The sequence below is a fragment of the Mastomys coucha genome, unplaced genomic scaffold (genome assembly GCF_008632895.1).
Source record: "Mastomys coucha isolate ucsf_1 unplaced genomic scaffold, UCSF_Mcou_1 pScaffold22, whole genome shotgun sequence".
NCBI classification, from domain to species: domain Eukaryota; kingdom Metazoa; phylum Chordata; class Mammalia; order Rodentia; family Muridae; genus Mastomys; species Mastomys coucha.
In genome coordinates, this window is record NW_022196905.1 from 210,428,146 (window position 1) to 210,441,844 (window position 13,699).

A 13,699-nucleotide genomic window follows, 5' to 3' on the forward strand; every position below is an offset into this window, starting at 1 on the left:
ACTCAGAAATCCACCTGCCTCTGCCTCCCAAGTGCTGGGATTAAAGGCGTGCGCCACCATCGCCCGGATGGATTTCTAATTTCTTTAATTAATATTTTAAAATTTCACTTGGGCAGTGGTAGCACATGCCTTAAATCCCAGCACTTGGGAGGCAGAGGCAGGAGGATCTCTGAGTTTGAGCCTAGCCTGGTCTACAGAGTGAATTTAAGAATAGTCAGGACTACACAGAGAAACTATGTCTTGAAAAAGCTAAATAATAATTTTAAAATCCCCATTAATTACTCTTTGAGGGGAACATGGATGAGAGTCAAGGGACAACTTGTTTGGGTAGGTTCTTTTCCTGCACTGTGTGGGTACCTGGGATTGAATTCCAGTTATCAGGCTTGGTGGCCAGCAGGCATCCTTAAAATGTATTCAGTCCCAGCACTTGGGAGGCAGAGGCAGGAGGATTTCTGAGTTCGAGGCCAGCCTAGTCTACAGAATGAGTTCCAGGACAGCCAGGGCTTTACAGAAAAACCCTGTCTTGTAAAACCAAAAACCAACCAAACAAAATGAATTCAGTCTTGAACCTCAGTTTCCGCCAGTACTCCAAGTTGGGAACGGAGGCGGATGAGATGTTGGCAGGGTCCGACTCCCCTGGTTCACAATCTTCTTACCCCACCTAGTCAGATTCTTGGCCCAGAACGTCAGGTTTGCCAGCTTCCATGAACTTGCTTGGCACGGGAGGGTTTTAATCTCCTTCTCACGCACTATCTCAATTGGGCCGCCAGGGGACGCCGCAGGCAAAGCGAAAACATCGCATGCACTTCAGTGCTTGAGAGAAACTAGAGGGGCCTGTCCAGAGGTAGCCAGTTCTCTCTACTTAGTGGAAAAAAGCCATGACCTCTGGATCCTTCTGCGCGCGCACACCTCTTTCTTTTTTTTTCTTTTTTGTAGGTGGCGGTGGTGGCTTTAATCCGAGCACTTGGAAGGCAGAGGCATGGGGATCTGAGTTTGAAGTCAGCCTGGTTTACAGCACGAATTCAAGGACAGCCAGGGCTATACAAAGAACCTGTCTCAAAACAAAAAACCCCTATTATTTTTGTTAGATATACTCATTTGTACCTGTGTGGCATGCACCTACAACCATCAAGTGTGTAGAGGTCAACGACTTGCGGAAGTCAGTTCTCTCCTCTACTCTATGGGTTCCCAGAATTGAACTTGGATTGTCAGTCTTGACAGCAAGAGCCTTTCTACACAGAGTCAGCTTGCTGGCCCTCTCCTGCACCCAGAGCGCTGAATGACAGGAGTGCACCACGGAGTGCGCCTAGCAGGAGTGGTTTTTGTTTGTTTTGGACAGGAGTTTGGAGTCTGGGGTTCTATGGGTCCTTAGTGCATGATTAAGACCTGGGAATCTTGCTCAGGGTATCTGCTGGTGAGAATCCACTTTCTTTCAAGGACTAGAGGAGACCTGGGAAAGAAAACTCTTGTCTCTCTTTGGCTGTCATTCCAGCTACTCTTACACTGAGGCAGGAGAATGGTGAGGTCAAGGCCACCCTGGGGGCTGTCTAGGGAACATACTGAACTTGGAAGAGGACAAGGACAATCCGAGCCTTGCCCCTACATCCGAGTTCCCCTGGAGGTCACCAGAGTTACACCAATGCACCCGGGTACCCTGGAGGGGAGGTGTCACCAGACCTCCGCCTCTGCACCCGGGTACCCTGGGAGTCACCAGAGCTCCGCCCCTGCACCCGCGTTCCCCTGGGGGTCACCAGAATCGCGCCCGTTTCGGCCCCGCCCCCGGCCGGCATCCCGGTCTACCCGGTACTTGCGACGGCGCAGAGGCTCAGTGATGCTGCGCCGCGCGGGCTCATCCAAATCCTCCGGCTGCAGGAAGCTGCGGTCCAGCAGCTCTGCCGCCTCCTGCCAGTTGGCAAAGCAGGCGGGTCCCAGACGCTGGATCTCCTCCGTGGCGTCGTTCGTCAGCACGTCCCCACCCGGCTTGAGTACCACAACCGCTGGCAGTTGACGCACGGAGAACTGGCGCCCGAGGTCCCTGCGGAGAGAGCTGTCAGCCTCCCCTCCACTCCCCGTGCGTGCGCCGCCTCCGATGGCCGACAGGAGTCGCCCGAGGACTCGCGGGCATCCCAGGCCCTGGGCACTCGCCCTTCAAACCCTCCCTCCGGGTCCCGCCGCCTCCCTCTTGCTGTTATGTATCTGTGTCCACTTGCTGTTATGTATCTGTATTGTTTTCCGTCTGTCCAAATGAAGAGGGGGGTCCTGCAGACAGCAGCGAGGCCAGCTGAGGAATGTTTGGGAAATGTGTGGGGAAAGATAAATGCATACTGTCAAAAGCTATTAAATTCAACTGAGCAAAGAGGGCCTCTCCGTGGAGGTTATGTTTGAACTGAAACCTTATGGGATTGAGGGAGGGGCCGAAGAACTGCGGAAAGAGTGTTCCAAACAAAGTATGTGGGAAGGCCCTGGGGAGATCTTAACTGGGGTACAGCTGGCATCGCACACACGCCCTGAATGGGCAGGAGCTGGGAGTTTACTGTTCTGAAGCCACCGAGGAGCTGTCGGCATCTTCAGGAGACCCTGGATCCCACTCACAGCTAAGCCAGAATCCACCCATTTGGTGCCTGACACGCTCACAGATGGATTCTCATTATGAAGCTATGCCCTGGAACTCACTATGCAGACTGAAATCTCACAGAAATCGGCCTGGTGGAATTAAAGGCAAATGTCACCAGACCCAGCTCACCCAAAGGTTTTGTTTTGTTTTTGGGGGGGGGGATTTCGAGACAGTGTTTCTCCGTATAGCCCTGGCTGTCCTGGAACTCACTCTGTAGACCAGGCTGGCCTCGACTCAGAAATCTGCTCACCTCTGCTTCCTGAAAGCTGGGATTAAAGGCATGCGCCACCACTGCCTGGCAAAAATATCAGATTCTTTTATTTTTTTAATTTATTATAATTACTTATTATATGTAAGTAAAATGTAGCTATCTTCAGACACACCAGAAGATGGCATCAGATCTCATTACGGATGGTTGTGAGCCACCATGTGGTTGCTGGGATTTGAGCTCAGGACCTCCAGAAGAGCCGTTAGTGCTCTTAACCACTGAGCCATCTTTCCAGTCCTAGCTGAAGTTCTTAACCTATGATTCTTGGTTAGTTTTTGTAGCCTAGACTGGTTATATAGAAAAAAGGTAATTTTGAACTCCTAATTCTCCTGCCTGCACCTCCTGCAAGTCGAGATGATGAGTGTGCACCCTCGAGGATGGCTTATATGGGTGGGGCTGTGGTTAGAACCCAGAGCCACACAGGCACTCTACCCTCCAGTTCTTTGCGTTTGCTTCCGTGCAAGTCTGTGCATCTGTGTGCAGTTCCAGCAGACACCAGGAGATGGCGGCAGCACCCCAGAACTGCAGTTACCTGCCTCTATCTGGGTGCTGGGAACTGAACGCAGGTTGTCTGCAAGAGCAGCCGGTGCTCTTGACCTCTAAGTCACATCTCCTGTCTGTGTAATCCCCTCCCACCCAGGGTCTCTCTATGTGGCAAGGATGGCCTTAAATTCCTGATCCTCAAAACCCAGCCTCCCAAGTGTGGAATGAGAGGCCTGCACACCACACCAGGATCAGGGTGCATGAACTTTGTTCCCCATAGAAGGTTCCTCTATGATCCTCCTAGTTGGTATTTCTTTTCTGGGCTTACAAATGCTGCTCATTTGTGGGGTGAAGGAATCCACGTGGCTGCACAAGGCAATGAGTGGCTGTCTCAACTCTGATCATGACCAGTGGAATGGGGTCCTCATGATCAGGAGCCTCAAACTTGTGCAAGAAAGCCAAATGGGTGAAAGGTCAGGAAGTTGGTAAACACAGCTCACCTTCCCCTGCCTCAGGGCAGATCCCAGCTCTCAGGGGGACACCCTTGGACTTCTGGAGGTTTCATGTTCAGAAGTTGTTACATAGAGTCTTTCTCAGAACTGGGATAGAACTCAAGGTCTTGAGCCACAACCTCTGATTTTTATTACTGGTAGGACAAAGGAGAAGCTGGGTGTGGTGATAGTGCAGGCTTGTCATCCAGCACTTAGAGGGCTAAGGCAGGGGCATTGCTCTAAGTTCCAAGTCAGTACAAGAAAGGTTAGAAGATGGTTGAGCTGTCCAAGGCTGAGGACTAGAGTTCTGGTCTCAAAGACCCAAATGCTGGAAGAGTGCTGTCACTGAGAGACCCCTGGAGCTAGCGACTGACACCCTGTGCGAGACCCAGGTTCCCATGAGAGATCCTGACTCAGGAATACAGCAGATTGACTGACGTCAGCCTTTCACCCTCACACCCAGAGAACACACACTGACGTGCACTGCACCTGTACATATGGGTGGTGCAATCACACAACACACACACACAACACATACACACACTCCAAAACAAAAGTAAATGTAAGAAATGCTAGGTATGGTGACTGTCATCCCAGCACTTGGGAGGCAGACAGGAGGATCAGGAGTTCAGGGCCAGCCTTCACTACATAGCCAGTTGGAAGCAATCAAGGGCTACAGGAGACCCTGTCACACAGTAGTTCACCTTAACCAGAAAACCAGAAGCTCTAAAATAGATGCAGGCTCTAGAGTCCTCTATGAGCCACTACACAGTGTGACTCCTCCCCCTCTCCCTAATTCTGTTCCCTACAATGGCTCCCCTTCTCCCTGCAGGTGTCTCTCCTAAGCCCCAGAAATGACTAAGTTCTCCTTTGCAGGGTGCTGTGGTGCCAGCCTTTAGACCCTCTTCAAAGCTGCACCTCTGGAGTCCTACTGCTCCTGCGGTGGGGTCTCCTGTCTTATTTTTACTTTTCTCCTGGATTTTATTGGTTTGGGGACAGGTCATCCTATGTAGTCCAGGTTAGCCTCAAACTCCTGAGAGTTATGCCTCCACTTCCCTTGGGTTGAGATTGCAGGTGTGCACCCCCTTGTCAGGTTTATGCAATGCTGGGATTCAAGACCAGCACTCCAGGAACTGAGCTACAGTCCCCACCTCTTGGTTTGTTTTTAGATCTAGCCTTGAGCTTGTAGCAATCTTCATGTCTCATTTCCAAGTATTAGGACGGCAGACCTGTGAGACTACCTCTAAGCTAGCATCCTGTGTTTTTCTGAGCCTTTGCTTCCTATCTGTCTGCTTCATTGGGCTGTGATGGAAGAGGGATGGAACACCTCTTTATGTACTAGTACTACCCGGACAGTAAACACTGGTTTGCCTTCCAGGGAGATGCCTTCTCCAGGAAGCCCTCCCTGGTCTTCCCTGGGGCCTCACCTCCTCAGGTCATCATGGAACGGCAGGAAGAGCCACTTTTCAGGCATGTCCCTGAGGAAGAGGTCCTGTTGCTCCTCTGTAGGGTCCTGGGACACATAGACCAGGGCCAGCTGTGCCGCCCGAAGAACGTAGAACTCATCAGTGAGCCGCACGAAGAAGTCTTTGAGGACTGGGGCGAAGGCCTGGCACTGGGGACAGGCTCCGGCACCGAAGAACAACAGCACCAGACGATTCTCCAACCTACGGCTCAGCTCTGCCTCTGTTTCTACTTCATCCTGGTCGCTGTTGTTCCTGATCAAGATGCGGCCAGAGAAGAGAGACACCATGGTAGCAGCATGTGAGGAGCTGGGGACTTGAAGAGGGATCCGATGTGGTCTGGAGCCTGCTGATTCTCCAGGCCCCAAGAATAATAACCTCAGAAGCCAGATTAGCTGCTAATCCTTCTGTAGGTTGACCTCTACAGAGCCAGCATTGGTTTGAGGGGATAGGGAGGCCTCATGAGCCTTCAGCAGAGCCACACTGCTGCAAGATGCTAACAAAACAGAGAGCCTGTGAGCCCAGTACCGAGGCAGAAGGATCACTCAAGATCTAGGACATCCTGGGATATATGACAAAAAAGAGAGGAACTGGGGCATTGTTGCAAGTGGAGCCCCTGCCTAGAATGCACCAGTGAGGAGGGGGGCATGGCTCAGGGCCTGGCTTCCATCATCCACAACAGAGAAAAATAAAACAAAACAAGAAACTCCAGTCAGTGGTCACCCCTTACTTAATAGGTGTGTAACTCAAGGTAGTTGAACTCAAGGAAGTTGACATGCTCTCATACAACTCAAAGAACTTTTGTTTTTATTTTATTTTTTTTTCCAAGACAGGGTTTCTCTGTATAGCCCTGGCTGTCCTGGAACTCACTCTGTAGCCCAGGCTGACCTTGAATTCAGAGATCCACCTGCCTCTGCCTCCCAAGTGCTCAGACTATAGGCATGCACTACTACTGCCAGGCCTTGTTTTTGAGAGAGGGTTTCTTATAGCCCATGCTGTCCTCAGATTCCCTATATAGCCAAGGTTAACCCTGATCCTCCCGCTGTACTAGGGTGTGAATCCTGGTGTCTGCAAAGACAGAACAGGCACAGAGGAGAGCAGATGACTGCAGAAATGTTCATTTTCTGCCGCAGGAAGGGACATAGGTCTCATTTCCAAAGCAAGGCTCTGTGGATTCCCACCTCTGAGCATGTTCCGCTGTTTGTTTTTGGTTTTGGTTTTTGGTTTTTCTTTCTTTCTTTTGTTTTTTGTTTTTGTTTGTTTGTTTGTTTGAGACAGAGTTTCCCTGTATAGCCCTGGCTGTTCTGGAACTCATTCTGTAGACCAGGCTGGCCTTGAACTCAGAGACCCGCCTGCCTCTGCTTCCCAAGTGCTGGGACTAAAGGCGTGTGCCACCACTGCCCGGCGTTTTAACACTTATTATGGTAGGAGGTCACACATGCACAATGCACTTATGGTGAGCAGAGGAAAATTTGTTGGCATTGGAAGTAGAAATACTTTCACTATGTCCTGGGCATTGAACTCAGGTCATCAGGCTTGGCGGCAAGCGCCTCTACCAGCTGAGCCCTCTCCTCAGTCCTGGGCATGCTCAGCTCTCCCCATCAGTTTCAAGCAGATGATAGAAGCCACTCTGATAAAGTGTCAACTCTGGGGTTGGCAGCTGTCAGTACGAGAGCCTTCTTTCTCTCTCCCAGGTCTCTGCAATCTCCACCTGCTATGCAGCCAGGGTTGACCTTGGAATTCCCACCCCTGCCTTGTTTATGGGGTAAAGGCAGGACCCCAGGATTTCCTGCTTGCTGGGCAAGCATTCTACCAACTGATCTTCTTCAACATCTTCAGCTTTCTCGGTCAGGGGCTTTCTAGCTTTATAATACAGGCTTCCTCCCTCTTCCTAAAACAGGGCTTAGAGGCAAGCCACCAGCCTTTACTTTCATTTTTTTTTTGGTACATACGTACATATGTGTATGCGCATATGTATGATATGCCATATGTGTGGAAGTCTGAGAACAACTCTTGGGGAGTTCTCTCTCACCATGTGGGTCCTGGGGACCAAACAGAAGTCCTGAGACTTGACAGTAATCGCCTTTACCTTCAGAGCCATCTTGTCAGCCTGCCATCATCAGTCTCTCAGATTTTGGGGACCAAGGACTGGGGAGCAGGTGCAGAGAATCTGATGGGTCAAAAGCCCGATGCTTACACTTAGCACTCTATAAAGTAGGAGAAGAGGAGGGGAGAAGAAAGAGGAAGGGAGTATAGGGCACAGTCTGGGGAGAGGCGGAAGTGGGGCAAAGGGCACAGGAGATGTTCCAGGAACATCGAAACAGGAGGAGGCCCGAGCAAGGAGGAGGGCTGGCGGTAGGGCTGAATCCCAGCTGGGGGGCCGGCTTCATTCAGTGTCTTTACCTGTAAAAATGGGGTGACCGCAGTAGAGGGAGAGAAGACGGGCCTAGAGAAGGTCTTTGTTGACCCCTGGCTGGGCTGGCTGGGTCTAGATCTTCAGCACCCCCCCATACCACCCACCCACTTCTCTGAGACCATTGGCAGCTGCCGGTGGGGGTGGGGCCGCACTTGCCCAGCCTTGGCCTTCGAGTGGTGCTGGAAGCAGGCCCTGGCTGGCTTCCTCCCAAGGAGAGCTGTGGGAAGGTCGGCCAAGCGGGGCAGAAAACAAGCAAGTCCGCAGGGTGGGCAGGGGGGCGTGGGAGGGTGGCTGGGAGGGAGGGACAGGGCAGAGGCACGCAGGGGCGCTGTGAGAAGCGCCCAGGACTCTGCAAAGGGCTCATCCCCTGAAGGGACTCACCAGCTAGGCCTGAGCTCAGAAGTTCCCAGTCCAGTCTTCTGCGAGAGCCCGCGAGGGAGCAGCGAGGGCCAGGGGTCTGCAAGCCTCAGAAGGTCTGCTTGACAGCAAGGGTGGGGGCATCCCAGCAGGGTGCTAGGGACTGGAGCGCCTCTGGATAGGTGCTTAGGATTCTGGAATGCTAACAGGGCTCAGGGGTATCTTGCCCCTGGGGAACAACAAGGGATTCTGGGGTGCCGTAGGTTCTCTTGGGGGAGCCACTGGCGTGCAAGGAAGGCTCATGTAGAGGAAGGATGGGAGCTGATGGTGTGCTCTGGGGTTCTAGGATGTGACTTGTTAAGGTTTAGGAGGTAGAATTGGGGTTTGGGGCTCCTTATCTCCAAGACTGAGGCCTCTGCAGCACTCCCCCACAACCCCGGGTGTGAATTTAGACTCAGAGTCTGGAATGCTGAGAAGCCTCGGGGCTTGGATCTAGGACAAGCCGCATCAGGCAAGCTCCAGCACAGGCGGGCCCTGGGCGGGAGCTAGGCATCTCCGGCGAGGGGATGAGGGGATGAGGATCTTGGAGACTTTCTGGGATCTAGCGGGACGGAGCCACACCCCCGGAAGCCATAGCCCCGCCTTCAGCACCTGCCTGTTTTCACCGCTTGGTTGCCGTGGAGATTCGTAGGTACCCTGGGCTGGCCGCTCTAGCTAGAGAGTCTCGTTAGGTTGCGGGCTCTCTGGCCCGCGGGTCCTCTCTATGATCCAAGCCTCCGGAAGGGGGTCGGCCGGTGCGGAGCAGGGTTGAGGGGCTGAGAGCCTTTGGCCGCCGATTGGAAGGTTTGGGGCGGGGCTAGGCGCTGGGTGGGCCGCACGGACCCGGCCTTTCCGTGAGCAGTGACTGACAAGGCCGGAGGCCCAGGTAGAATCTGGGTCCCGAATGCCCGATAGTCTAGGGACTGTGGGCGGGCCCACGCCTGTGGGCGGAGCCATAGGCATCACCCGGAGAGTGGCCCGGGTCCGATTGGGGAGGTGCGGATGGGGGCGGAATCTTGGGACTGCAGAGGGAGGAGGGCTCGTAGGTTTCACATGTTAAGGGAGGGATCTGGGGGGGGAAGAGAGATCAAGTGTGGGCTAGGGGGTGGGGTCACAGGCCTTCATCTGGGGGAGGAGCCTCGATCAGGTTACGGGGACTTTGATTTGAGGCTCGCTGTGTGGGCGGAGAAAGAGGCCTCTGCTGGGGCGTGGCCTAGTGATGAGGGTGTAATAGGGTATAGAGGCTGTCGTTGTAGGAACACCCAGCCTCTGAGGCCGGATAAGCAGGAGGCTAACATGTGACTTTTGAGATACAGAGGAGGGATGAGGCGACATTAGGGCATGGCCTGGATCACTGGCTGCGAAGGGCCTAGGTGTGTGCCGGTTACTAGGCGACCGGAGGCTTGAAGGGCTGAAGCTCAGGGGTGGAGCTTGGCCGTGGGGGTGTCTAGCCACGTGGTCAATGCTTGGGGGGAGGGGGGTTTGCCTTTGATGGGCGGAGGGTAATGATTGACATGGAAGCCGCCAATCCCAGGCCTTGAAGCGGGCAACGTTAAGTAAACTGGTTGGATTTGGCTTCCCTGGAGCCTAGCTAGGCGGCGGCGGGGCGGGGCCTGATACCAAGGTACACGCTGGGGGCGGGGCCAGGTTTGTAGTAAAAGCGTTTGGGTTCAGGCTACCGCGCGTGGAAAAAGAATGCGGCCGGGTCTGTGACGTGGCCTGGGCGGGGACAGGACTAGGTGTGGGGAGGAAGGGGGGCGGGACCCGCGGTCTCAGCTGTGTGCTCCGCAGGATGCGATCTCCCGGAGCAGGAACAGTTTCTGTGGCCTCACTGGCATTGCTTTGGTTTCTGGGACTTCCGTGGACCTGGAGCGCAGCGGCGGCGTTCGGTGTGTACGTGGGTGGCGGCGGCTGGCGCTTTCTGCGTATCGTCTGCAAGACGGCGAGGCGAGACCTCTTGTAAGTAGATGGAGTTGAAATGTAGGGGTCAGGGGTCATGGATGCAAGGCCCTCGGGCGAGCCAGAGTCTTTTAGGGTGGTGTGAGGGTCCCCTATGGCCTGGGGTTGGTTTTATAGTGTGGGGTGGGGCCAGAAGGTGATGGAATGACTGACCAGAGGGCTCTGCAGGGTTATGCAGAAGACAGAACTCTGGAGGGAGTTGAGTACATAATTGGGACATGGTGTGCTGTTAGAGTGGTCGGTGGCCACCGTTAGAGTGGATAACTGGTGGGTATGAGAGAGCTGGGGGTTCTGGTGGCATGGTGTGGACGGTGAGAGGCCTCTGTGGGACTAGTGGGGTGACCACTGTCCAGATTCTTGGAATGAACAGGTTTGGGGTGAAAGAGCGTCTTGGGGAGTCTGCAGGACTAGGGTGTCTAAAGAGCCTCTAAAAGGTGTTGGCCCCTCAGATGACGTGAGTGTGGAACGTTGGCCATTGTTCATGGTCTGTGGGAAGGTCTCTGTATGTATGCACACTGTATGTACAGGGTCTCTGAGGAGTCATGGTGTACAGGGAACATGGAGGCTTCTGGGGTAACCTTAGTGTTGCTGGAATTCAAAGTCTCAGGTCAACCCTTGTGGATCCATCTGGGTGCCTCCACAGATCTCCTTCAGGGAGGCAGAGTGAGGAAACAGGTTTATGGGGGTGAGGGCAGAGCAGGATGGTGTGGAATAGGGGGTGCCACAGCTTACTGGCTCTGAGCTTTCTCTTTAGTGGTTCTCAACTGCCTTTGCTTCCTGGACTCCTTTCTTTCTTTCTTCCTTCCTTCCTTCCTTCCTTTCTTTCTTTCTTTCTTTCTTTCTTTCCTTCTTTCTTTCTCTCCTTCCTTTCTTTCCTCCTTTCTCTCTTTCTTTCTGTTTTGTCTTCTCCCAGAGTAGCAAAGAAACTTCATTTGAAGCAAATTAGCTGTGTACTAGTGTAGCACTGGGTGACAGGTGTATGTCAGCACGCCTGGCTGTGGCTGTGCTGGAGCTTTTTGCATTTGGCTCTCTGAGCCCAGGCCACAGCCTTTGCTTTACCTTGTGAGACGGGCTCTTATGGACTTCAACTTCCCATTTCTTTCTTTTCTCCCTTCCGTCTTTCTCCCTGTCCACTGTCTTGTCTTTCTTGCCTAGGCTGGCCTGGAACTTGAGATCCCCCTGTCTCAGGCTCTGGAGTGGTGGGATTAACAGGCCAGTGGCAGTCTTAAAATGAGTGTAGTTGCCAGGCAGTGGTGGCGCACACCTTTAATCCCAGCACTTGGGAGGCAGAGGCAGTCGGATTTTTGAGTTTGAGCCCAGCCTGGTCTACAGAGTGAGTTCCAGGACAGCTGGGGCTACACAGAGAAACCCTGACTTGAAAACCAACCAACCAAACAAACAAACAAACATGAGTGTAGTCCACTTGTTGAGATGAGTCAGCACCTAGAAGGCTTGGTACTCCTCCAGAGGACCTGGGTCTGGCTCACCACTAAGCTCTATTCCAGGATATCTGCGGCCATCTTCTGTCTACTGCAGGATCCTGTACCCATGTGTGCACATACACACATGCAAGCTCCCGCACACACATTTTAATGAGCAGAATAAAGTAGAACATGGGTGTATAACACACCCAGTGTGACTGGAGGCCATTGGAAGGTGTGGCAGTGTGACTTCAAACCTGGTTGGCTGCTATGAAACGACTTCACTTTTGGAATTGTCTTTTCTCTTTGTCTTTGTTGTTTTGTTGTTGTTTTTTAAAGTTATTTTTATTTCATATGCATTGGTGTTTTTCCTGCATGTTTGTCTGAGTGAGGGTGTCAGATCCCTTGGAACTGGAGTCACTGAGAGTTGTGAGCTGCTATGTGGGTGCTGGGAATTGAACCCTGGTCTTCTGGGTCTCCTGAGCCCTCCTTGTCTTTTTAATGTTTTTGAACCTGGGTCTCCCTGGAGCCCAAGATGGCCTTAAACTCTCAATCCTCTTGCCTCGGCCTTCCAGAGCTGGACATCCCTGCCCTGCTATGTCCAGGTCACCTGCTGTACAGGAGCATCTGCCAAAACCTACTCTCAAGGGGCCTGCTTTGCTGCAGCCTTGAGTTCTGGGGCTCTGGATGAAAGAAGCTGGGGGCGGGAGAGGCCCTGGGAAGGGCCAGGCTGGACAGAGGTGTCTTTGTACTCAGTATGGGGGTGGCTTGGGCAGCTGCCAACCTGGGTGCCAGAACATGTAGTAGGGACAAAACACCGGATCCCTGCCTGCTGACATGGGCCTGCTGAGGAGGGCAAGGTGGAGGGAAGGGCCCTGACAGGCCCACAGTGTTGCTGGGGCTTGGCCTGCCTTACAGACCTACCAGCTGGAGCCTGGTTCCCATCAACAGCCCTGCCTTCTCAACTAACCCCCTCCCCACATCTTCATGGCTTCGTGGGGCAGTTAGTGGAGCTCCAAGCATAGCCAGTGGTCATACAGTAGGTGTTCAAGGCTACGCGCTGATAGCGCACTGGGTGGGGGTAGGAACCTGAGATATGACTGTGGACCCTGGGCAGTCCTCTTATTTCTGATTTAGATCCTTGAGCAGCACACTTTCATTGACCAGCTGCTGGGGCACCATGGAGGATCTTGAGTGAGCCTTGTTCAGCTCTGATTAGTCCTGCCCTTCACTTGCTGTGTGTGAGACCTCATCTCTGAGAACGGAGGTCTCTGAGCCATCTACTTGTCTGTCAAGTCCCAGTGGGGAGACTGTAGACAGAGCACAGCACTGGTGTATACTGGGTAATTAATAAATGCTGGACTAAATGTCTTTGCATGGACCACCCCTTTTTTTGTTTTTTGTTTTTGGTGGTGGTATTTGTTTTTCTAGTTACTCTGATTTTTATCTGAGCTGTGTTGTGGTTTATTTTGGGCCTTGACCATGGTTCCTGGGATCTCAGGGACCTCACCCCAGGACACAAACACCCTAGAAGATGCAGTCCTGAGCCCCAAGTAGTCAGACTTTAACCCCAGGATGAGCATGAAAAACCAATTTTTAAAATAGTTGCTTAAAATTTGTTATTTTATTTTATAAGGATGGGTGTTTTATATACATTTGTATGTGCACCATGTATATTCCTGGTGTCCACAGAGGCCAGAAGAAGGTATGGAATCTCCTGGAACTGGAGTTACAGGTGTTTGTAAGCAACCATATGGGTGCTGGGTGTCGCTGAGCTATCTCCTCAGCCCCCAATTGGTTTTAGGGCAGGGTCTTGCTCTGCAGTTCTGGTGGACCTGAATCCACTAGTCCTGTGATGGCAGGTGAGTGCCATCAGCCCAGCTCAGATACCTGTCTTCTTCACACTCCCCTTATTTATCCCACACTGGTAGCTAGGCTGTGGGAACCTAGCTCCCGGGCAGCTACCATGTTCTGGCAGCTTGTCTGCATCGCATGGAATACCACAATATGTTTGCGGCCGCTTTCCAGGACATCTTCACCATGCAGGAGCATGTCTATGACAGACAGCTCTGAGGAATGGAAAGCAGTGTTGGTGCACAGTACCCAGCTGGGGCAGGAAGGGGTGGATTCATATACCCTCAGGAGTAGGTGACTCTGATGAGCTGCTCACAGTACCCAGCTGGGGTAG

General features: G+C 52.8%; 2 protein-coding genes and 1 long non-coding RNA gene across 8 annotated transcripts in view; 1 reads left to right on the forward strand and 2 right to left on the reverse strand.

The window, feature by feature from the left end:
* Positions 1-1,117: 1,117 nt before the first annotated feature.
* Positions 1,118-5,609, reverse strand: Nxnl1 (nucleoredoxin like 1). The gene is made up of 2 exons (XM_031340242.1): positions 5,284-5,609; positions 1,118-2,035 (listed from the first exon to the last, which is right to left on the reverse strand). Exons 1-2 carry the CDS (start codon positions 5,607-5,609, stop codon positions 1,708-1,710), a joined length of 654 nt encoding a protein of 217 aa, XP_031196102.1. The 3' UTR covers positions 1,118-1,707.
* A 1,782-nt stretch (positions 5,610-7,391) lies between these two features.
* Positions 7,392-9,607, reverse strand: LOC116069521. Its single transcript, XR_004110026.1, has 2 exons — positions 8,117-9,607; positions 7,392-7,722 (listed from the first exon to the last, which is right to left on the reverse strand). It is a non-coding gene; the product is annotated as an uncharacterized LOC116069521 (long non-coding RNA).
* Positions 7,652-13,699, forward strand: part of Slc27a1 (solute carrier family 27 member 1) — an 18,789-nt gene continuing 12,741 nt past the window's right edge. Inside the window, exons 1-2 of one of the 6 annotated variants that reach the window (XM_031340240.1) lie at positions 7,652-7,674; positions 9,923-10,090. In XM_031340240.1, the coding sequence (XP_031196100.1) occupies positions 9,924-10,090 (167 nt within the window). In that variant the 5' untranslated portion in view covers positions 7,652-7,674; position 9,923. Of the gene's footprint in view, positions 7,675-7,963; positions 7,988-8,020; positions 8,209-8,737; positions 9,128-9,922; positions 10,091-13,699 lie in introns of those variants that run through there. The other 5 variants (XM_031340239.1, XM_031340237.1, XM_031340236.1 and 2 more) reach the window with 5 other exon arrangements.